This window comes from Amyelois transitella, chromosome 10, assembly GCF_032362555.1.
Source record: "Amyelois transitella isolate CPQ chromosome 10, ilAmyTran1.1, whole genome shotgun sequence".
Lineage (NCBI taxonomy): Eukaryota > Metazoa > Arthropoda > Insecta > Lepidoptera > Pyralidae > Amyelois > Amyelois transitella.
Genome location: NC_083513.1, coordinates 10,438,495 through 10,462,790, shown reverse-complemented (window position 1 = coordinate 10,462,790; position 24,296 = coordinate 10,438,495). Strand labels below are relative to the sequence as shown.

Below are 24,296 nucleotides of genomic sequence, written 5' to 3'. Positions count from 1 at the left end.
TTATTCTGGGTCTTCAGCTACCTACATACCAAATTTTAATTGTAATCGGTTCAGTCGTTTTTGCGTGAAAGATTAACAGTAACAACAGTCAGGATGTCAGTGTGGAACATTCACACTGACATCCTGACAACTGACAACAACTACAACACTGACAACAACAACAACACTGACAACTGTTACTGTGGATGTTCCACACTGACATCTTGACATACTCACAAACTTTCGCATTTATAATATTAGTAGGATTTGTTTTACTATTAACTTGTTACTGACTAAATGAAGTCTGTTCTTGAAAAATGTTAACCAAATACGAGTTAATCAATATGTAGTTTCTATATGACGAACAGAAGGCGAAAATATTACAGAAGGCAAAAAAAAATAAACTAGCTGACGAAACAGAAAAACTTTAAGTTGGTAGTGCAATAAAGTGCACATGTATACTGAAAATAACATACAAAAAAAAGAAATACCATCACAGAATCTTACATAAAACCAAATAACAGGTTAGATAGATAGATAATTCATTTATTTGATTTGCTACACTACGCTATTTCAAATGAGATACAAATTAATTAGGGTGTGAGTTGCAGCAATACGAAAAGGTCACAACTCAACGAGTTTATAGCTATAGAGCAATAGGCTGATTTTCAGTTATGACCTAGGTGCTAGTGCAGGTCAATCAGCGCACGTTATAAAAAAATAAACATAAACAAACAAAGACTCGTGTCGTGACTTAAAAGTTTCATTTTTATAAGTGTGATAAATGTAGCGGCTTAATAACCAAAAGAGTATCCCAAAATATTTCGATAATAGATATCCCAAAATATAATAAAATTCGATATGGTTATGATAAACAAACCTCTCTCAATTTTGGGGTCACTGTTGGCCGAATAAAGAGCCACAGTGGAGTCTTCTCTATACAAGTCTCCGACTTTGGCCTCGCACCGGAGTATAGGGGCGCCCCTCTCGTAATGGGCCGGCCACAGCTGGATCTGGACGTAAAGGTCAGCCCGGAACAGACCCTCGGAGGCCGGGTGCACTTGGTACAACCCTGGCATGACCTGCAGACAAAGGAAATTATGTTTATTTTCTTCTACATACCATGATTGCCGTGTAGTTCCGGCGACAATGCAAAAACAAGAATAGGATCACTCCATCTCTTTCCCATGGATGTCGTAAAAGGTGACTAACCGATAGGTTTATAAAGGATTTTATGACGATGTGCAACCAACATGTCATAATAAACAATAAATTTCAACATAATTAAAGATAAACATCATATCATATTACAAAAAAAAATACATTCCTCAATATGAACAAGTCACATACTTACATAGATAAATAATTGAATTTCCTAACTGTATCCGATGGTATAGTTATATCCAGTACACGACTCTCTAATGCAATTGTGACAATTGGATCCCAGCAGTCGGAACACGTCTGCACAAATTATAACGAAGTCTACGCTATACAAACCTTTTACAAGTTAGTTTCAAGTTGCTTAGTTAAAGTAATTTTTAATTAAGAAAAAAAAATTATGAGAGGAGAGATACGAAATTGAAAAGAGCGAAATAGAATTAAATATTTATGTAGCCTGTTGTTCATCATCAAGGTTTAACTATTTACACTTCTAGAATAATATATTCTTACCGGCTGAGCCCCGGGACTTCGCTTTAGTGGGAAATTTTTGAGATAAAAATATAATATAGTTGGAATAACATAATACTTATTATGTTATTTCAAGTTAATTATGTAGGTTACATAGTACCTTGTGGTTCCCAGCACTTATATAAAAAAGTAGGACCACTCCATATCGTTTCCATGAATGTCGTTAAAGGCGACTAAGGGATAGACTTATAATCTTGATTTTTGAAGAAATTCTTCTTTGAGGCGATGGGTTAGCAACCTGTCACTATATGAATCTCAATTCCATAATTAAGCTTAACAGCTGAGCGTGGCCTATCGGTCTTTCAAAACTGTTGGCTCTGTCTACCACGCAAGGGATAAAGACGTGATTATATGAATGAAGGAATGAATTAAATTATTTTATTTCGTGTAGAATCGTGCCCCAAATTTCATCAAAATCGGCCCAGTAGATTTTATGAGAGAAAAGAAACAATCATACATCCAGATATCTTTAAAAACAAATATCTCTCGCAATATCTCTCTTCCACGATACATACAACTGTGCTATTTCCGACGCAAGAGTGAAAAGGCATTATTTCAACTCGCGCGCACCACCTTAGGCTTCATCTTGCTTACCACCAAGCAGATTCAGGTCAAGCGCACTCAAATTATAATAAAAAAAATCTTACATATAGGTACTTTAAAAAAATGAGGTATGAATCTTAAAAGCATGTGAGGTTTTTAGTAAACTCCTAGTAGAAAAGTAACACTACCTCCTCTTGTAGATGTCGTAGAAGCAAAATAGAGGACAAAAAGCATTACCAAATTTTAATCGTGCATCTGCAATGAAAATTATAACTTCTCTTGCGCGGACAGTCTGCAATAATTTATGTAATAACTTTAGCTAAACACTTACGTAGCTTTTAAAATAACTGAAAATTCAAACGACGTGCACACGACAAAGTTTCAGTTGAAACCACGTAAACTATGGTTATTTTAAATCCTTTGAAAATGCAAATTTCTGGCTAAGCTGAAACGTTATCAAAGGAAATACAGGACTCGCTCAAATGAAATCTGCACTACAGTAATCAAACTCTATTCGAGTGAAATTGAGTAACAAACTCTCGACGATATATGGAACTGATTTTAGCAACGATAATTTTGTCTTTCGACTGCATTTCTTGCATACCCATCTCAACTTATATTGCTAATAGTGCCTTGTGGTTCCCGGCACCGATATAAAAAAGAATAGGACCACTCCATCTCTTTCCCATGGATGTCGTAAAAGGCGACTAAGGGATAGGCTTACAAACTTGGGATGCTTTTTTAGGCGATGGATTAGCAACCTGTCACTATTTTAATCTCAATTGTATCATTAAGCCAAATAGCTGAACGTGGGCCATTCAGTCTTTTCAAGACTATAGCTCTGTCTACCCCGCAACGGATATAGACGTGACCATATGTATGTATGTACTTATATTGTTAATGTGAAAGTAAGTTTATTTTTTGCCTCTACCCGCATTCTCTTCTGAACTAATCTTCTTGAAATTTTTCTTATGTGTAATTAGAAGTCTGGAGAAAGAGGTAGAGAACTTTTCATTGCGAGAATAACTAAATTTCCCGTCCAAGAGCTTCGATGGTCGAATTGGTAAGTCGCCCGGTCAGAAAGGCACAGGTTCAAATCCGACTTTGGCCATGTGCCAATAACTATTTTCAAATAGCATATGCAGGCAACTGGATGTGTTACATGATCGATCCAACACGGGTCAGGTTTACATTAAGATAATGACAGGTTACTAGTCCATCGTCAAAAAAAAAATTTCAAGGTATTAACCGTTTAATTTATTGGAATAATCAATTTGCAATAAGTTTTTTCCATTGAAAGCTGTTAGATGATGATGTAAACAATAATCTCGAAAAGTTGTAAATGGATTTTGTTCCTGTTTGAAATGTTGCAAAGAATATATTCTATATACATATATTCTGTAAATTCTACCCATGAGAAGCCGGGGCGGGTCGCTAGCAAGTAACAGTATGGATGCGAGAGGTGAACTACCTTATTTCATCTTATGACGTCAATTCCTACCTTAACTCCTAAGTTCGTTACGGAAGTCAAGCGCATTAAGCACTTAAAGGAGCAATAGTTCCAACTTCGGAACCCCCTTTAACTCAATTTAATTTCTTAAACTTCCATAGCTAGCTCCACGTAAGCTTGGTGGAGTTGATTTAGCGTTTTATTTACATACAGACGCTCGTTAGGAGATTATACAGGAGGACATTATACATATAATCGAGACTATTCCTCGCGAGGAAGACAGAGCCAACAGTCTTGAGAATACTGATAGGCCACGCTCAACTGTTTGGCTTGATGATAGAATTGAGATTCAAGTTGTGACAGGTTAAAGCCTAAAAGAAGAATCCCAAGTTTATAAACCTATCCCTAAGTCGCCTTTTAAGATATCATGAGAAAGAGGAAGTGGTCCTATTCTTATTTTCAATTAGCGTCGAGAACCATATGGCACTGGACATTCAACACGTTTTAAGACTGCTAAAACTCGCATTATAACGCATTCTCAATGATATTTTGATTAAAGATTTTCCTCCATATTTTTGGTTGACTGGATAAAGTCGCAATTGGGATAAGACCGCCGTTGTGCATATTCTTCTTAATTCAGTAACTGTTTTGTAATTTGTGATGGTTCCAGTACGGGTTAGGTTTACCTGCTAAGGTTGCGGAGCTCAGATGGGTGTCGCTTCGTGTAAAAACCTGACTCACCCAATCCAGGATCCATGGTCAAAGGCATACCCTGGGCTCCTCTACAGAGAGGTGAGGATGCAACCGTGACTAAAGCCAGTAGGAAACATCCACACCAACAATAAAACAATACACTCAGCTATACAAATGAACTTATTTAATTCAAACAAACTTTATGAAGCTCTCCCAATAGTTTATTCAAAATCCCCCGAGAACAATGAAACATCCAGAGACTAAAATCTCCGGCTTACCACCAGAATCCGCATCTGCCGCATTAAAACTTACCACTACGCTATTGTGCAAAGTATTTTAGTGAAAACAGACGTTATTGAATTTATAACTTTGAAAAACTTGTGTGAATATTGAAATTTTGAGAGATCAATGCGCGTTTGTTGATTAATATCTAGACAATTTGTTTTATCGATTGTATTCAGTGCGATTTGGTTTTGATAAGTTGAATCTTTCCCATTCGTGGGAAAGCTTACACGGATTTTCGACTACCCCTGTCACTACCGCAGAACAGTATGAATCAAGAAACCTAAACAATTTTCACATGTTTCATTACATTAAGGACATCCTGGTAAAGGGTCAGGTCAAAAGTACCCGAAACCGCCGAGCTTGCATGAAGAGAGTTATGAATGTGGATAAAGCGAAGGAAGTATGCAGGGATCGTGGCAAGTGGAAAGAGGTAGTCTCTGCCTACCCCTCTGGGAAAGAGGCGTGATTTTATGTATGTATGTATGTTCATTACCTTATCTTGCTTTTACTAGGGCTCTGTCTATGTGATCAAAAAGTGGTGACAGGTCCTAACCTATAATGCCTACATTATAACGAACATTTCGTCTGCAATTCTCTTTCAGTTTCTATTCAAAGAACATTTGCTTAGTCATCCAGAAAATAAAGACTTTCACACATACATACATATGGTCACGTCTATACCCTCGTGGGATAGACAGACCCGCCTTGAAAAGACTGAATGGCCACGTTCAGCTATTTGGCTTAATGATAGAATTGAGATTCAAATAAAGACAGGTTGCTAGACCATCGCCAAAAAAAAAATCCCAAGTTTGTAAGCCTATCCCTTTTACGATATCCAGGGGAAAGAGATGGAGTGGTCCTATTCTTATTTGTATTGGTGCCAGGAACAAGACGGCACACAAAAGACAGACACACACACACACACAAAGACTTGGTTATTTTTATTAACAGAAATACTCACAGGAAGGTCGTTGATGAAGAACTCTAGCACGGACGGGGGTCGGCTGGGCCCTGATGAGCAGTTGGCCTTCATCACGTCTCCGGGCGTGTAGTAGTGCTGACTGGTGTGTATTGATGGAGAAGACGGTGGTAAAACTGGGGGAGAATAAAAAAAAATATGAGAAAAACTTAACAGTTGTGTCCTCAACTTCATTACTAAGGTGCCGTGTGGTTCCCGGCACCAATACAAAAAAGGATAGGACCACTTCATCTCTTTCCCGTGGATGTCGTAAGAGGCGACTAAGGGATATGCTTACAAACATGGGATTCTTATGAAGGCGATGGGCTTGCAACCTGCCACTATTTGAATCTCAATTCTATCATTAAGCCAAATAGCTGAACGTGGCCATTCAGTATTTTCAAGACTGTTGGCTCTGTCTACCCCGCAAGGGATATAGACGTGACGATATGTATGTACACAAAATTATATACAGAAGCATTTAATACAGTAAATGTAGTACAAAGGTGCTACTTATTTCATTCTTATACTTAGCTAATTACTAGGTCAAAATTTTATTAGCAAAGTGCAGTATCATTCGATTCGTATAATAATCATACGAATTTCATGAAAGAAATAATTTGTAAAGACATACAAAAATTACAACGCAAACGCCTTAGGCATCTTTCAGACATGAAAACTTTTTCTACCCAGCCAAAATAAATGGGTTAAGTATCACGGTCTCCACGAAGTACTGTGGAGAGTGTGTACGTGTTTTTCACTTGGAATGTAAAAATGAAGACTTAGTTGTGCCAAATGTAAGTCTACGGGTTTCAAACGTACATCTATACTAATATTATAAAGCTGAAGATTTTGTTTGTTTGTTTGTTTGTTTGAACGCGCTAATCTCAGGAACTACTGGTTTGAATTGAAAAATTATTTTTGCATTGAATAGACCATTTATCTAGGATGGCTTTAGGCTATAAAACATCACGCTGCAACTATTAGGAGCGAAGAAATAATGGAAAATGTGAAAAAAAGGGGAAATTATTCATCCTTGAGGGCTTCAAGGATGCCCAATATAACTATTCCACGCGGACGAAGTCGCGGGCACGGCTAGTACGAGTATAATTAGGTCTTGATCCTTTGCCGGGTATGACGGCATCTGTGGCGCAGCGGTAGTGCGCTTGTCTGTGACACCGCAGGTCCCGGGTTCGAATCCCGGTGAAGACATGATGAGAAACGAACTTTCTTTGACTGGGTCTTGGATGTTTATCTATAAGTATTTATTATAAAATATGTATAGTATCGCTGAGTTAGTATCTCGTAACACAAGTCTCAAACTTACTGCGAGGCTAACTCAATCTGTGTAATTTGTCACGTATATATTTAAAAAAAAATTAACAGAGCCATAAGCCACATTCAGTTGTTAGGCTTATTGATAGAATTGTGATTCATATAGTGACAGGTTGCTAGCCCGTTGCCTAAAAGAATAATCCCAAGGTTATAAGCTTTTCCCTTAAGTCCCTTTTACGACATCCATAGGAAAGAGATGGAGATCTTATTCTTTTTTCTATTGATGCGGTTTTCATTATATACTAAAATTTGTAGTGATGTTGATTTAGTCAAAACGTAAGATTGTATTAACTATTTGTATTGACGTTTAAGTTATGTTTAGACTAAATTTACTGCTGCTTCCAAAGCTTCAGTGACAAATTTTCTTCAAAAACTTCCAACTTCACAATTATCCAAATTAAAAATTTGAATAGAAATGTAGACGGGATAATACATTGTTATGATTCATTGATTTATTAAATTCGGCCTTCTATTTTCGAGGCTACCATCTTTGTCTAATCCGTAAGGAATAAAAACGTGATATACAAACCATATAGTTTCCAAAATAACAATTTTTTAGAGAAAAGAAACAATATTTATAGATATCTTTTTAAAGATAGGTCGGAGTGGGAAGACCTAGACGAACGTATCTTGATCAAATTAAGGACGTCCTGGTAAAGGGTCTGGTCAAAAGTACCCGAAACCGCCGAGCTTGCATGAAGAGAGTTATGAATGTGGATGAAGCGAAGGAAATATGCAGAGATCGTGGCAAGTGGAAAGAGGTAATCTCTGCCTACCCCTCCGGGAAAGAGGCGTGATTTTATGTATGTATGTATCTTTTTAAAGATAACTTACCAACTACTTCCATATTGTTTGAGACGATGGAGGTAGCGAAGGAAGGAGCGTCAGCCGTCACCTCGCAGCTGAAATTCCCTGACAGTCCAAAGCTGACCCTCGTGAGGACCACCTGGCTCTGGTTCGACCGCGCCAACTGTTGACAGAAAAATATACATACATACATACATACATAAACTCACGCCTCTTTCCCGGAGGGGTAGGCAGAGACTACCTCTTTCCACTTGCCACGATCCCTGCATACTTCCTTTGCTTCATCCACATTCATAACTCTCCTCATGCAAGCTCGGCGGTTTCGGGCACTTTTGACCTGACCCTTCACCAGGACATCCTTAATTTGATCAAGATATGTTCGTCTAGGTCTTCCCACCCCGACCTTTCCCTCCACACTCTCCTTGTATATCTGCTTAGTCAACCTGCTTTCATTCATCCTCTCCACATGACCGAACCATAAAAATATAACTGATTTTAAACTTTCAAATTCAAAACTTCATTGTAAAACATAGGTAAATTCTACATTAATTCATGTTTTTTAATGTAGACAATGTGCATACGTCCACGATTTAGATCTAAGAGATCTATATTTGTAAATTGACGTCCGATGAAAATGCTGCAGTGTAGTTTGTTCCGCCGCTTCTTCTACACATGCGCTTTGGAAGCGGTAGTAGTTATAATTAGATTTAAATTATGTGACGTCAATAAGTGATACCTTGTATCCAATTTTAAAAATAAATCTATTCTATTCTATTATAGTAGTAGAGATCTGTTACATGTCTTTATAGTATCACTATGTTTTATCCTGGAGAGGATGTACAATAGTTGATTATCACTCACAAAATATCGTTTCGCAATGCACACTATTTATTAAATTATAATAGTGCCGTGTGGTTCCCGGCACCAATAAAAAAAAGAATAGGACCACTCCATCTCTTTCCCATGGATCTCGTAAAAGGCGACTAAGGGATAGGCTTGCAAACTTGAGATCCTGATCCTTGAGCAACCTGTCACTATTTGAATCTCAATTCTATCATTCAGCCAAATAGCTGAACGTGGCCTATCAGTCTTTTCAAGCATGTTGGCTCTGTCTACCCCGCAAGGGATATAGACGTGACCATATGTATGTATGTCCGTGGTCCGGTAACGTTTTTGCGGTAAAAGTCTGGATTTAAATAAAAACTCTCGCGCATAAAGCGCGCACGCAACGTACCTTAATTTTTGTCTCGGACGTTTCGAATCATGTTGTAATGATCCGTGGTCACTGAGTGAGCGTGGTCGGTCGGTGACCAATCAGATGAAATAAAGGTACGTTACATGCGCGTTTAATACCTGTATTATCTATTAATAGACAGAAAGTTACTATAAATATTGACATCCAAATAAAAAAGTTCCGTGTGGTTCCCGGCACCAATACAAAAAAGAATAGGACCACTCCATCTCTTTCCCATGGATGTCGTAAAAGGCGACTAAGGGATAGGCTTACAAACTTGGGATTCTTTTTTAGGCAATAGGCTAGCAACCTGTCACTATTTGGATCTCACTTCTATCATTAAGCCAAATAGCTAAACGTGGCCATTCAGTCTTTTCAAGCCTGTTGGCTCTGTCTACCCCGCAAGGGATATAGACATGACCATATGTATGTAGATATGTATAAAAATATAAAGCGCGCACGCAACGTGCCTTAATTTTTGTCTCGGACGTTTCGAATCATGTTGCAATGATCCGTGGTCACTGAGCAAGCGTGGTCACTCGGTGACCAATCTAATTTAATACCTGTATTATCTATTAATAGACAGAAAGTTACTATAAATATTGACATCCAAATAAAACACAGGCTGACTGATTGATTGACCCACGCACTGCTCAAAATGCTGGCTATAAAGAGAGAATAGAGGTTTAAAATTTGGCGTAGGTTTTTCAAGTTCAATTCACTTAGAGACGTGGATAAAACTATTTTCGTTTTAATATGGTTAGAGTAACCATCGAATGAATCTAAGTTGATAAAATCTGAGTATATACATAAAAAAATAGAAAACAAAAACCGTCTTCAAGACTAAATAAGGAAAAGATACAACGCACTGTTATTATCACGGCGGGCCGAGAAATAGGAGGTAAAGGGTTAAATTTATGAACATCTGGTGTCTAGATGACGATGGGAGATAGTCCGACGTTTAGGATAATTGCCTTGAAAATTGGAATACGGTTTTTGGAAAATAGTGCTAAGTTTTTTATTTGTAGCCTAAGTAAATAAATAAATGTATAAATATATAGGGGACAAATTACACAGATTGAGTTAGCCTCGAAGTAAGTTCGAGAGTTGTGTAACGAGATACTAACTCAACGATACTATATTTTATAATTAATACTTATATACATAGATAAACATCCAAGACCCAGGCCAATCAGAAAAATTTCTTTTCTCAGCATGCCCTGGCCGGGATTCGAACCCGAGACTCCGGTGTCACAGACAAGCGTACCACCGCTGCGGCACAGGGGCCGTCCGGGAGATAGACCGACGTTCAGGAAAAAAGGTCTTGAAAATTGGAATACGATTTTGGAAAATAGTGCTAAGTTTTTTATTTGTAGCTTAAGTACTTCTTAATTTCTTGTGCTTAATAAATTTCATTTCAAATGTAATGTATTAAGCACACACTTGCTACATTGGCTATACATCCGGTCGTATATTAGGTTAACTGTCATGTGGTGACCAGTATTTTTGACCACAATTATAGAGTTAAAATATTATCAATTATCAAATTCTTCATTTGTTTATGTTGATTTATTTTATATAAATTCATTTATTTATAACATAACATATAAAATTTATCTATATCCCTTGCAAGGTAGATAGGATCATCAAAAGGCCTTGTTCTGCTGAATTAATATTTTAAAAAGAGATTTCATTAATTCTCACTCGCATTTCTTTCTTAACCATAGATTTATTATAGGTTAGGATTATTACTAAAAACATGACTCTTCCACTTCATACACCCTGTAACCAAGATAATCACTGACGTACCCCGGGCTCCTTTCTCAAGGACTAAAAATAGGAAGACATTAACTCTTCACGAAACCTCATCGATTTCACACACGCATAACTAATAGAAAATCCTCTTCATTCAAATTTATTGTAATTTTAACGGATGGCGGTTTAATTGGACCCTTCAAAGGAATTATCACATGAGCTGAACGTTAAGTAAAACGGGACTCAAAAGGAATTTCAATTCATAGTTTAATCTAAATGCCGGGATGTCCATCGGACAAAGGGTAGGAAAGATAACAATAATAGTGTATTATAGAATGTTGCTGAGGCGTTGGAGCAGTTGTACTTTGTCATGGTACAGGCTAGAGACTTAGAGCGATTATCAGTCATTATATACTTCTTGATGTAGTTACAGGAATAGATAAGGGTATGTTAAGATGGTTCAGTCATGTGGAGAGGATGAATGAAAGCAGGTTGACTAAGCAGATATACAAGGAGAGTGTGGAGGGAAAGGTCGGAGTGGGCAGACCTAGACGAACTAATCTTGATCAAATTAAGGACGTCCTGATAAAGGGTCAGGTCAAAAGTACCCGAAACCGGCGAGCTTGCATGAAGAGAGTTATGAATGTGGATGAAGCGAAGGAAGTATGCAGAGATCGTGGCAAGTGGTCTAGTAGTCGTCTCTGCCTACACCTCAGCATTGACGACAGCGGGTCTTCCCATACTCCCTGAGGGGAGTCGGAGTCATTGGTCAGGGCTTTTGGCCCTCTTCAATAGCTTATTCGCTGCCTACAACTGTAGGCAGGTCAATGGAGCGGCCGTGGCGGCCTGGGTCTCCAAGCATTGGTCGTGGTTAACATCATAAGCTATCTGGAGAACAGGTCCTGCACTGTTACTACCTTGATCGTGGATTGGTTGAATCAGATTTAAACGAAGCGAATTCCATCTGAGCTCTGCAGAGGAATTTAACTCGTATTGGATCATGGTTAGGTACATATTATGTGCCGTGTGGTTCCCGGCACCAATAAAAAAAAGAATAGGACCACTCCATCTCGCTCCCATGGATGTCGTAAAAGGCGATAAACCACCACCATAAACTTGTAAAATTATATCGACCTGGTCTTGGTGAATTAATAATAAAAAAAAATAATGTAATAAAGAATTTACATGAAAAGAAAGAGACTACATCTTGCATACTTCCTTTGCTTCATCTACATTAGTTCTAGTCTTATGGATAGCCTTATAAATTAAAGATTCTTTTTTAGGCGATGGGCTAGCAACCTATTTGAATTTCAATTCTATCATAAGTCAAACAGTAAAACGTGGCCTTTTGGTCTTTATGAGACTTCTTTTTTCTACTGTTGCCGGAAACCACACGGCACTATTAATGTTTTCAATTCGAAAAAAAAAATTCAATTCACTTTCAAACCGTTCATGACAATACACAATCGTGTAGTTCAATGACAAATAAAAAAAAAATACAATATCGTAGAAGCAATACACGATGTTCCACTCAAGCAAATGGAAACTTAAGTCTAAGTGATGTGCATCGGACAAGTACTGTTGTATCATTTTGAACCACCTTGTGCAACTCAGCAAGCGATCATAGATAAATAATAAATCGACTGTGTGACCTGCGTGATACGTCGATAGTCCAATCGGTAAGGTGCCCGGATAAAATGCGGTTGCGCATAAAGACACCGGTTCGAATCCCACCGCGCCCATGTCTATTTTCGAAGTTATGTACATTAGTATGATACTCGTAACTAACCGATGCTCTTACGGTGAGGAAATCAATGTATTCTCTCGTCCACGTTCTATTCTAAGTTTGGATAATTGTGAAGTTGACGTTGTTGAATAAAATGCTGCAGTGCAGTTTGTTACCGCTTCTTCTGCACTGACGCCTTCGAAGCGGCAGTCAACTTACTTTTAAGTAATTTATTTGACGTCAACCAATGTTGTTAAATCATACGTTTTGACAATTATTAAGCGATTTGAAGTATCCTATAATAATGAATAAAAATTTTGAATTTTGAAATTTTGAAAAACATCGCGAGGAACCCTGCACATTCAGACAACTGGATGTGTAACCATATGATTCAATACGGGTAAGGTTTGTAAAAGCTTGTTGTAAAAACCTGACTCACCCAATCCAGGATCCATGGTCAAAGGCTTACCCGGGCTCCTCTCCAGAGTGATGAGGATGCAACCGAGACTTCAGCCAGGTGGAAAAGGAAGATTAGACTAAGCACTTCGATATTCTCTTCAATCTAAACCTATACGTATAGTAGCTCTTCTTTCAGGGAGTAAAAGGCTAAATTTTTCTGGAAATTAGTCATAACAATTTCTTAATAGGACCACTCCATCTCTTTCCCATAGATGTCGTAAAAGGACTTTCAAGACTGTTGGCTCTGTCTACCCCGCAAGGGATATAGACGTGACCATATGTATGTATGTATGTACAATTCCTTAATTGCTATACTCAAAGCTAAGGTTCTAGGAATTACTTTTTTAACTTATATATGCATATTTATATTCGTGTGGTGCCGGCAGAGAAGAATAACACCACCCCATGTATTCCCGTGGGAATCGTAAGGGGATGTGCAGTGGGAGGTGGGCAGTAGCACCTCCTACGCTGATATGACAACATAGTCCGAAATCAATAGATACTGCGGTCTGCGGTCACCAACCTGCCTGCCCAGAATGGAGACTATGGGTAAAATCCCCCCATTTTAAGGAAGATCTTAGTCCAGCAGTGGACTTTTATGGGGTGTTAAGGTATATGTATATTATCTTGGAATCGAGTTATTTATCATCGATATTACAGAGTACTCTTTAAGATCAAGCAACTTCCTTGTTCGGAGGTTGAATAATAAAAAATATTTTTGCAAAACATGCCGTGTCTATTTCTTCACCAGTCTATGTTGTTCATCCTTGCGTGTGATGCTTTCGCGATACAATTGCATGCTCGATGCAACCTTGTTCGAGCTTCTTGTATTCCACAGAGCACAGGTCGCCCGCTCCCTTTGCTCTGTGTCGGATTCGGGACTGAACAAGGTGAATCTCCTCAGGTAGAGTGCTTAGTTTTGTGTTGCAAAGGAAACGAGAGATATTGTACAAATACGCTTCCATTTGTAAAATGGATTCAATTTTCTACTCGCATCAAAGATTGGAAAGAATACTGAAAGGACAAAGCTTGGTTGGTGAAACTTTACATATACATACATACATGTTATCACGTCTTTAGCTACGGGGTAGACAGAGTCAATAGTCTCAAAAAGACTGAAAGGCCACGTTTAGCTGGAGATTTGAGTAGTGACATGATGTAAGCCCTAATAAGACTGAATACTTTATATTATTATACGAATATTATAATGCGAAAGTTTGTATGTCAGGATGTCAGTATGGATGTTTATTACTCTTTCACGCAAAAACTACTGAATCCATTACGATGAAATTTGGTATGTGGGTAGATGAAGACCCCGAATAACATAAAGGCTACTTTTTATCCCGGAGTTCTCACGGGATTGATAGGGTTTCCATGCGGACGAAGTCGCGGGCGGCCTCTAGTACTTTATACTATGGTGAAATAAAAAAACAAATTTCTACTTATTTCATGGACATAATTTTGAAAAGGGTGTCAGGATATTTCGTCTAACTAAATAAAGTCAGTACTTAAATTAAAGTTCCTCGCAATTGTGCTCGTAAGACTCGAAGATTTGCCGAACAACTAATTAATTTGAGACAAATCTGTATTGAAGAGTTTGCCAAAAATAAAAATAGAACAAATTGACAATCCTATTTTTGTACTAAAACGTTATTTATTTTGGCAGTTTACAAAGCTACGCCCTGGAACTCCAGGGCGTAGCTTTGAAAACTGCCAAAATAAATAGGTTGATGGGAACTGGTATTTATAAGTAACTTACTTACAGTTCCCATCAACCTAGAACATAAATCAAAAATAAATCATTGGTACAAAACCGTCGCTAGATTTGAACCTTTCCACTTTTTGGCACCACAACCGTTCGCCCATCAACTATCACCGTCACTCCAAATACCAACAGTTAATACGGCTTAACCCACAATCGAATTAACACCTGCATAGCTGGGCCAACTTGCCCGGAAGGGCTTCCTAAATACATAGGCAATAATTGCCAGGAACTGACATAGGGTGTTTAATAGATCCAAAATTCGAGTGACTGGATGAGTGATGCATAATTTCTCACTATCATTGATTAGGTTTGAAAGTATAGAGTAGTTATATAGTCTCTTCTTTTTCCTCCTGACTTTGCCTTTTGTCTGGCTTGCCTTTGACCATGGATCCTGGATTGGGTGAGTCAGGTTTTCACACGATGCGACTGCGGTGTGACTGTCGACCATTGCAGGGGAACCTAACCCGTATTGGAACGATCATGGTTCTATAAATTTACTGTGTAACCATAATGGAACCAATACGGGTTAGGTTACCGTAATATAGTCTCTAGAGGTAGGAACACCTTTATTTATAACATCGTGCCGTGTGATTCCCGGCACTAATACCTACTAAGGTAACTTACCCCGTAAGGTATATGGTCACGTCTATATACCTTACGGGGTAGACAGAGCCAACAGTCTTTAAAAGACTGATACTACCGCGTTCGCTGTGTGGCTTAATAATAAAATCAAGATTCAAATAGTGACAGGTTGCTAGTCCATCACCTAAAAAAAGAATCCCAAGCCCATCTCTAAGTCACCTTATATCATAATATTTAAATTAAAAAAATAATATGGAATACATTCTGATAAGGATAAATGAACCTTATCAACAATAATGAAATCTTTTTATTCCATTTTTAACGTTAATAATGAACGTATTCATCCGCTATCTCTTATCACTTTCAATTCAGCCGCCGTACAATAAGGAATTATAACTAGGAATTTAATTAATACAAAAGGGAAATAGGTAAATATTGTTTATAATAACTTGACAAATGATAAATGGATAATACCATCTGTTCTGTTTCTGACTGTTTGATATTGTCCACGAAAGCATGAATTTGTATTAAGATTTGATTAGATTTGGTTGGTCATTAGAATTGTATTTTTTTGCTCTGAAATATTAAAGTAAGCTTAGTAAGATATAGAGAGGGCATTGCTATGTTTTCATTTTTATCGTAATCAAGATTATACCCATAGTTTGATTATATTATAGTGCCGTGTGGTTCCCGGCATCTTAAAATAGAACTACTCCATATCATTGCCATAGATGTCGTATAAGGCAACTTAGGGAGTAGCTTACACTTGGTAAGATAACATAATCATACATATTGTAATTAAACTAACACATACCTATTTAAAATCAAGCCTTTTTTAGCCCCGCCTAGCGAGTACCTAGGCGATCAATACTTGAAGACTTTCTTCTTCTGTTCTTACCAGCGGTCGATTTGTCTGGTCAACGTACCAACGCGATTTTGGGGAGGGTGACCGTTTCAAGGAGCGTTTCGTTCTGTTCTTTAAAGAGATTCTGTGTCCGTTCTGAAGAGCGAGCCATTCTTTTCCTTTAAGGGGACCCTAGCCTCAAGTGCTTAAGTAGTTGGTAGCTTGTACCTTTTTGTCAAGTACTAATATATTGGGTATAAACTAAAATTTAATTAATTGAAATGTAAAATGACGTGAAGAAGTGGCTGCGAAAGCCAGTTTTCTGAATACAATTTTAATTTTATTATTTTTCATGATCCTCCATTGCATACTTATTTCGTTTCTTCATCCAAATTCACATAAAAGTATACTAAGTACAACTACTGAGTACAGATTCTTTTCTCACTGTCACGTGATATAATCAAATTTACCAAAAATTCTTGAAGGAAAACTTAATCTCATTCATAATTCGGGCCGTTATTTTTACCTGTTGAACGGAGACATTGCGGCTTGGAATTCACTTAATGTGATGTTCAATTGCTCAGAAAACTGAGAATATTTACTTTGTAAAATATGGTTATAATTTTTTTTTTGCGTGATATCTTTTAATGAAGAAGATTATGTTATTGTCCCGTGTATTTCCCGGCACCAATACAATAAAAGAATAGGTCCACTCCATCTCTTTCCCATTGATGTCGTAAAAGGCGACTATGTATGTTATCTTACCATATGTATCTACATATGGTCACGTCTATATCCCTTGCGGGGTGGACAGAGCCAACAGTCTTGCAACGACTGATAGGCCACGTTCAGCTATTTGGCTTTAGGATAATATTGAGATTCAAATAGTGACAGGTTGCTAGCCCATCGCCTAAAAAAGAAGCCCAAGTTTGTAAGCCTATCCCTAAGTCGCCTTTTATGACATCCATGGGAAAGAGATGGAGTGGTCCTATTCTTTTTAGATATCTTATTCCAAAATTATTCTAGTCTTAAAATACGTTCAATTTCAATTTTGTTCGTGATAATATCTTATTTATACCTTACAATCCAAACCTGAATTTAAATGAAGCTAGCAGTTTGTGACAGTTCTCCCGAGACAAATCATCTAAACTTTCCCACGTATGTACGGAAAATTTGAGATACAGCAGTTACGTAACAAACCCAATAGAGCCCAAGCTTTGAATAACGGACTGAATGCACATCGTTACATCAAATTATTAGATAATAGCATGACCAACGATATAAATATTAAACAAAAAAAAAAACAATTTAAATATCGAATTTTAGCACCCACTAGCTGTGCCCGTGACTTCGTCCGCGTGGAATAGTAATTTTTTGGGCATCATTGAAGCCCTCAGGGATGAATAATTTTCCCCGTTTTTTTTTTCACATTTTCCATTATTTCTTCGCTCCTAAAAGCCTTTCTCGATAAATGGTCTATTCAATACAAAAATATTTTTTCAATTCGAACCAGTAATTCCTGAGATTAGCGCGTTCAAACAAATAAACAAACTCTTCAGCTTTATAATATTAGTACAGATATTTGACATGATAACAACAGCGCCGAATTGCAGAAGGTTAAATAATTACGAGCATTTTATGCATCACTTGGTTTAGTTAAAAAATTTTAGCAGTAAATGTATGTAATGTATTGTGTAAGTGTTTACTTTTGAAATGTTTGAAATGGAGAAAATGTAACTTGGTTAGATGAAATGAACTAAAATAGTATATAATTCTTATAAACATGCACTTATTAATCTGGTTTTTGTTTAGATGCCAAAAAAAATTTGAATTTTTTTCACTAACATTCCATCAAATAAAAAATGAAGTATTGTTTTTATAACTGGCCAGCACTTGGCTAGCAACAAACAAACAGCAACACAAAGAGGTTGAATGTTCCATTCATAGAAGTTTGAACAGTAAGTATGCTGTATTCAATAAATTTTTACATACTGCTTCCTTACCGCACAGATTGTAACAGTCTATAAACGACAGTGCTTATAAACTTAGTATTATTTTTGTACTCCGATGAGCTCATAATTAAGCAATCCAGCCATGATTGGCTTAACCTTCGACATAATTTACTGTTAGCTCTGTCTACCTATAGGGGATGACGCTTGGACTCCCTACTAAATCTACTCTATGACAATATAGGTATATGTGCGCTATGTCATATGTTTCCACTCATAACTTGGAGATACGGCCGTTGTACTGACTTTTCGAGTTTATGACTGGCTGTCATACCATGTTTTGACATTTCTTTATGTTTCCGGTTCGTTTCACATAAATTCCGTCGGTGTGACGGTTATATTTGTTTGATGTCAAACTTTTACTTTTTCTTGTTACCTTGAAATATATGTACGTTTCAACTTAAAGATATGTGGTTTATTTTCCTTTCAGGGTAGATAAACCCAACGGTCTTGAAAAGACTAAAAGGCCACGTTCGTCTTCATGGCTTAAACATTGAATTGAGATTCAAATACTGATAGATTGTGAGCCCATCGCCTAAAAGAAGAATCCCTAGTTTATCAGCTTATTCCTTAGTCGCCTTTAACGATATCTACGGGAAAAATATGGCGTGTTTTTATTCTTGTTTCTATAGTTGCCGGGAGCCACACGGCAATCGAACTTACTGGTTTCAATACTTACATCAACATTAATCCCAGCGAAAGGGAATATCTTCGTAGCTGGCGTCTCAGTAGGCGAATACCGATAGAACTCGTGCCTACCCCGGTACCACTTGACGGAGTACAGTGGGGCGTCCGTCAACTCGTACAAGCAGGCGAGGGTCGCGTCTGAACCACGCTGTACGACTGGTGGGGATATCCTCAGTTCTGTTGCTCGGAGACCGCCGATCCCTGGTGGTAGAAGTTAACAAAATTTAAAGTATATACATAACTAGCGACCCGCCCCGGCTTCGCACGGGTGCAAAATTATAAATGTTATTATACATAAAAACCTTCTTCTTGAATCACTCTACCTGTTACAAAAAACCGCATCAAAATCCGTTGCGTAATTTTAAAGATTTAAGCATACAGACAAACAGACTAAAATAGCGACTTTGTTTTATACTATGTAGTGATATATGTCCCGGCGGTTGTTTTCCATATAAATAATTTTTAAGTTATTTCTAGTTAAAAAAAATGTTGAGGGTGGACATTCCTCATCACTAAGGGGTATGAAAAATAGATGTTGGCAGATTCTCAGATCTACTCAATATGCTCACAAAATTTCATGAAAATCGGTCAAGCCGTTTCGGAGGAGTAAGGGGACGAACGTTTTATATAAGCTAATTAGATTAAACATCCCAAGACCCAGGCTGGTACCTCTGGTATCACAGACAAACGCACTACCGCTGCGCCCCAGAGGTCAATACCGTGTGAAAATTTAAAATAATTTTTGATGTCGTAAAAGGCGCCTAAGGGATAGGCTTATAAGCTTGGCATTTTTTTGGGCGATGGGCTAGCAACCTGTCACTATTTGAATCTCAATTCTATCGTTAAGCCAAACAGCTGAACGTGGCCTATTAGTCTTTTCTAAACTGTTGGCTCTGTCTACTCCGCTAAGGATATAGACGTGATTATATGTATGCATGTTTTTCATTAATGTACGGTAATTTGTCATTTCAGGATTTTGATTTCAGCCACTTTCATTCTTATGCAAATGATATATGCAAAGTATAATTAACAAAAACTTGACCACAACGGAGCTACCCGAAAAGTTACTTGCACTATAGCAGTATTTTTGTCTACAAAAACCACAAATGCCGTGTGTGCCGTGTGGTTCCCGGCACCAATACAAAAAAGAATAGGACCACTCCATCTCTTTCCCATAGATGTCGTAAAAGGCGACTAAGGGATAGGCTTACAAACTTGAGATTCTTTTTTTTTTTAGGCGATAGGCTAGCAACTTGTCACTATTCGAATCTCAATTCTATCTTAAAGCCAAATAGCTGAACGTGGCCTATCAGTCCGCTCAGGACTGTTGGCTCTGTCTACCCCGCAAGGGATATAGACGTGATTATATGTATGTATGCATGTAAAAACCACAAATGGAGGTCACTTTACTTTCGTCGAAATGCTCACATAATACCAAACAGGATCACATCAAAAGCTAACCTAGATAAGTAATTAATGAGATGCCGCCCTAAAAGGACAAAGCGTAGTTACGGTTAGGGCCATGTGTCTTTATTTAGAGCCACAGAGTTTGGAATTGATAGAGCTGTCACTTAAAGTTTAAATCTCAGAGCAATGTCAATAAGAATCGTCGAGTTAGTATCTAGTAACACAAGTATCGAACATAATTAATAGGCTAATTCGATCTGTGTAATTTATCATTTATTAATATTAATAACATTTCATCTTTCATACCCTCAGGCAGATTTAGGTTAAGCGTATTCAAATTACCAATAAAAAATATAGTATAAAAAACTAGATGTGTAAACTGAAGAAAAATAGTATAAATCACAAAAGTTTCAAAAAAACAAATAAATGAACGTTATAGTAAAAAAAAAAAAACATTTCATGAAGGAGAAAAAAATAAAACATTCTTTCCATGTTTTCTTAACTCTATAAATAAGTGAAACCTTTTTAAAGGTCCGACATGTTTGAGTTCTTGATTCCGGACTAAAGATCGTGTGTCTTTGTTCTTCTCTTTGAGTCAATATTTTTGTAACTTTATCTGACTGACCAAAGCCTACACGTACAAATTGGCGTTTGATAGGTAAAAGAAAATATTTGTCTTCTTCAGTTAGATAAAGGTTAACTAAGGACGTTTGGCTAGGTTCTGGCCGGTTAATTTCTAAAAGTAATAACACATATCTACCTACATATTACAATCACGTTTTTATCCTAACGGGGTAGACAGAACTAACAGGCCCAAAAAGACTGATAGGCATTATTTCGCTGTGGCCGTGCTTATAGATGAAATTGAAATTCAAATAGTGTAAGGTTGCTAACCTGTCGCCTAAAAGAAAAATCTTAAGTTTATAAGCCTAACCCTTAGTCGCCGTTTACGACGTCATTTTTACCTAGTATCGAATCTCAATTCTATCATTAAGCCTATCAGCTGAACGTGGTATATCAGCCTTTCAAAATTACTGGTTTTGTCTACCCCGCAAGGGATATAGACGTGATTATATGGATGGATGGTATGTATCAAATAGTTGCAAATTTGTCCTTCGTACAAAAAAACATTGTGTAATGAAATCCATTAGATACAGAAGCAGGTGCTTTGTCTTTTTATAGGCTATTCTCCGTTCACATTAGCTGTCCTAATACGTTAAAAGGATCTATTAATTATTGTGAAAGTACTTTGTCTTCCAGTAATAGGATGAATGAAGAAATTATAGGTATTTTTGAGCGAGAGCATAATTCGGAGCCGATTACTGAGTGAAGATATTCCACCATTACCTTTGAATCGCAGCTGAGATAGTGTATTTTTTTTTAAAACAGAACAAAGTTTGTTTTTTTTATTTATTTTCATGCTAGAAGTTGCACGCGACTTTGACCGTCATAAAACAAAAAAATGTTGACCCCCGCTAAACGTCTCACCCTTTTAAGGAGGTTGTACCTCCTTAAAAGGGTGAAGGGTGAGACGTTTAATAACGTGATTCGAAACGTCCGATATAAGTACGTTTCGTGCGCGTTTAATACCTGTATTATTGAAAAACAGACACTACAAAACTAATCCTACTAATATTATAAATGCGAAAGTTTGTGAGTATGTCAGTATGGATGTTTGTTACTCTTTCACACAAAAACTTTTGAACAGATTACGATGAAATTTGGTATGTAGGTATCTGAAGACCCAAGATAACATATAGGCGCGGGCGGCCTCTATTATTTTACAAAAATCTTATTCAACACATAACAATGCAAAATCTGCAGAAATCGCGTTTGTTTATCATTAACTCCACACAATTCAGTTCCTAAGTACGTACATAACGGTACATCCATAACGGGGCGGGTCAAGGAAAAAAACTGACAGATAAACAAGTAGATTCATTAGTAATTTGTCTCTAATTGGATTTGTGAGACTTCCTCTTTTCCCTGGATTCTGCAGACGGTGACCTTTTTATTTCGCTCGAGAAAAATCAAGAATAACACCGTAAAACGTGACAGACGTTTTATTTTAAGAGCTCGAGTCTGAAAAAAGTTTTCTACGTTTTTGTCGTTTCGTTTTAAATTAATACGAAGCTTGATAATTGTTTTTAGGAAAAACTTGAGAGGTCATTACACTCTTGGGGTTGGTACAGGTTAGGTCTTTCTTGGGAAAGGAATATCTATACTCACCTAGTGTGGGTAAGCAGGCATAACGATGATAGAGAAGGGAGATGTTATTTTGGACAAAAATTACAGTATATTTTCTGTTTGTAGTCAAGTGAACCCTAATATCTAACCAAAAATTCACTGTCTCATCTGCTTTTTAGATAAGAAAGAATTAATCAAATGTTTTTTGAGAATGGAAAGTGATTTAGATAATAAACGGTTTGTAAAAAATGGTTCTTAATAAAAGCAAAAGTACATTCAAATACATGCATATAGTCACGACTTAATCCTTTGCGGGGTAGACAGAGCTAACAGTCTTGAAAACAGTGAAAGGCCACGTTCAGCTTTATGATGGAATTGAGATTCAAATAGTGACAGGTTACTAGCCCATCGACTACAAGACGAATCCCGAATTTACAAGTCTATTTCGTAATTGCCTTTTACGACATCTAAGTGAAAGAAATGGAGTGGTCTTATTTTAAAATGCCGTAAACCACACGGCATGTATAGTGAGATGGCAAGTGGCAAAACAAATTGGCAAAATGTAACATACTGTGCTGACTCCATATAAATAGTGGTAACGTAGAAGAAGACCAAATAATGATAGAAGAACTTACCAACTACATCCAGTCTACCCATGGCAGTATAGTGGGGGTATGAAGGCGCGTTTAGTATGACTTCGCAGCTGTAATTGCCGCTAAGCGCTGGCGTAACTCGCACTATCACTACGTGTGTCTCGTTCGACCTTAACCTCTGCAAAAGAAAAAAAAAGACATATTTTTAAGTCATCTTTTTTAACTCAAAACTTAAAATGATAAAAAAAAATAATCTTAAAATATATAATAGGTATATAGCATTTTGGTTTATGCATATGTTTTGAAAGGTGTTGAATTTATTGCTGTCTCATTTCGGAGTTTCAATGTTGGAATTTAAAGGTCAGATGGGAGTCGCTTTTGGTAAAAACCCGACTCACCCTATCCAGGATCCATGTTCAAAGGCATAACCCGGGCTCCTCTCCATAATGGTGAGGATGCGACCGGGACAAAAGCTTGTAAGAACAAGAAGGTTTAAAATAAAAAAGCCGTGTAGTTCCCGACACCAATACAAAAAAGAATAGGACCCCTCCATCTCTTTCCCGTGGATGTCGTAAAAGGCGACTAAGGAATAGGCTTACAAATTTGGTCCTTTTTTAGGTGATGGGCTAGCAACCTGTCACTATTTGAATCTCAATTCTATCATTAAGCCAAATAGCTGAACGTGGCCATTCAGTCTTTTCAAGACTGTTGGCCCTGTCTACCCCGCAAGGGATATAGACGTGACCATATGTAAAAAAAAACAACTTACATCAACCTTAATCCCAGTGACTGGCATCACCCTGGTCGTGGGGTTTTCCAATGGCGAGTATCTGTAGAACTCCTGCGCACCCTTGTACCACTTCACGGAATAAATTCCATAATCGTTAGACTGATATACACACGCCATTGTGACATTTCTACCACGTTGTACGACTCGGGGGGTAATGCGTAGTTCCGTGGTACGAAGACCTCCGGCTTCTGTGGACAAAGAATATATATGTATATATACGGGACAATATATTATATATACACGGGACAAATGACACAGATTGAGTTAGCCTCGAAGTAAGTTTGAGACTTGTGTTACGAGATACTAACTCAACGATACTATATCTTTTTATAATATACTTATCTAGATAAACGTCCAAGACCCAGGCCAATTAGAAAAAGTTGTTTTCTCATCATGCCCTGGCCGGTATTCGAACCCGGGACCTCCGGTGTCACAGACAAGCGTACCACCGCTGCGCCACAGAGGCCGTCCAGAATGGTTTATTGAATTACTATTATGAGCATAAAGTATAGAATAGAA

The 24,296-nt window shown here is 37.5% G+C and overlaps 1 protein-coding gene across 1 annotated transcript in view; it reads right to left on the bottom strand.

Annotated features, from left to right (window-relative positions):
- LOC106133081 (uncharacterized) overlaps positions 1-24,296 on the bottom strand; it is a 73,823-nt gene that overhangs the window by 6,307 nt on the left and 43,220 nt on the right. Inside the window, exons 2-7 of the mRNA XM_060946181.1 lie at positions 23,757-23,965; positions 23,030-23,165; positions 18,793-19,001; positions 7,767-7,902; positions 5,601-5,734; positions 860-1,061 (exon numbers count right to left, since the gene is read on the bottom strand). Of these exons, the coding sequence (XP_060802164.1) occupies positions 860-1,061; positions 5,601-5,734; positions 7,767-7,902; positions 18,793-19,001; positions 23,030-23,165; positions 23,757-23,965 (1,026 nt within the window). The remainder of the gene's footprint in view (positions 1-859; positions 1,062-5,600; positions 5,735-7,766; positions 7,903-18,792; positions 19,002-23,029; positions 23,166-23,756; positions 23,966-24,296) is intronic.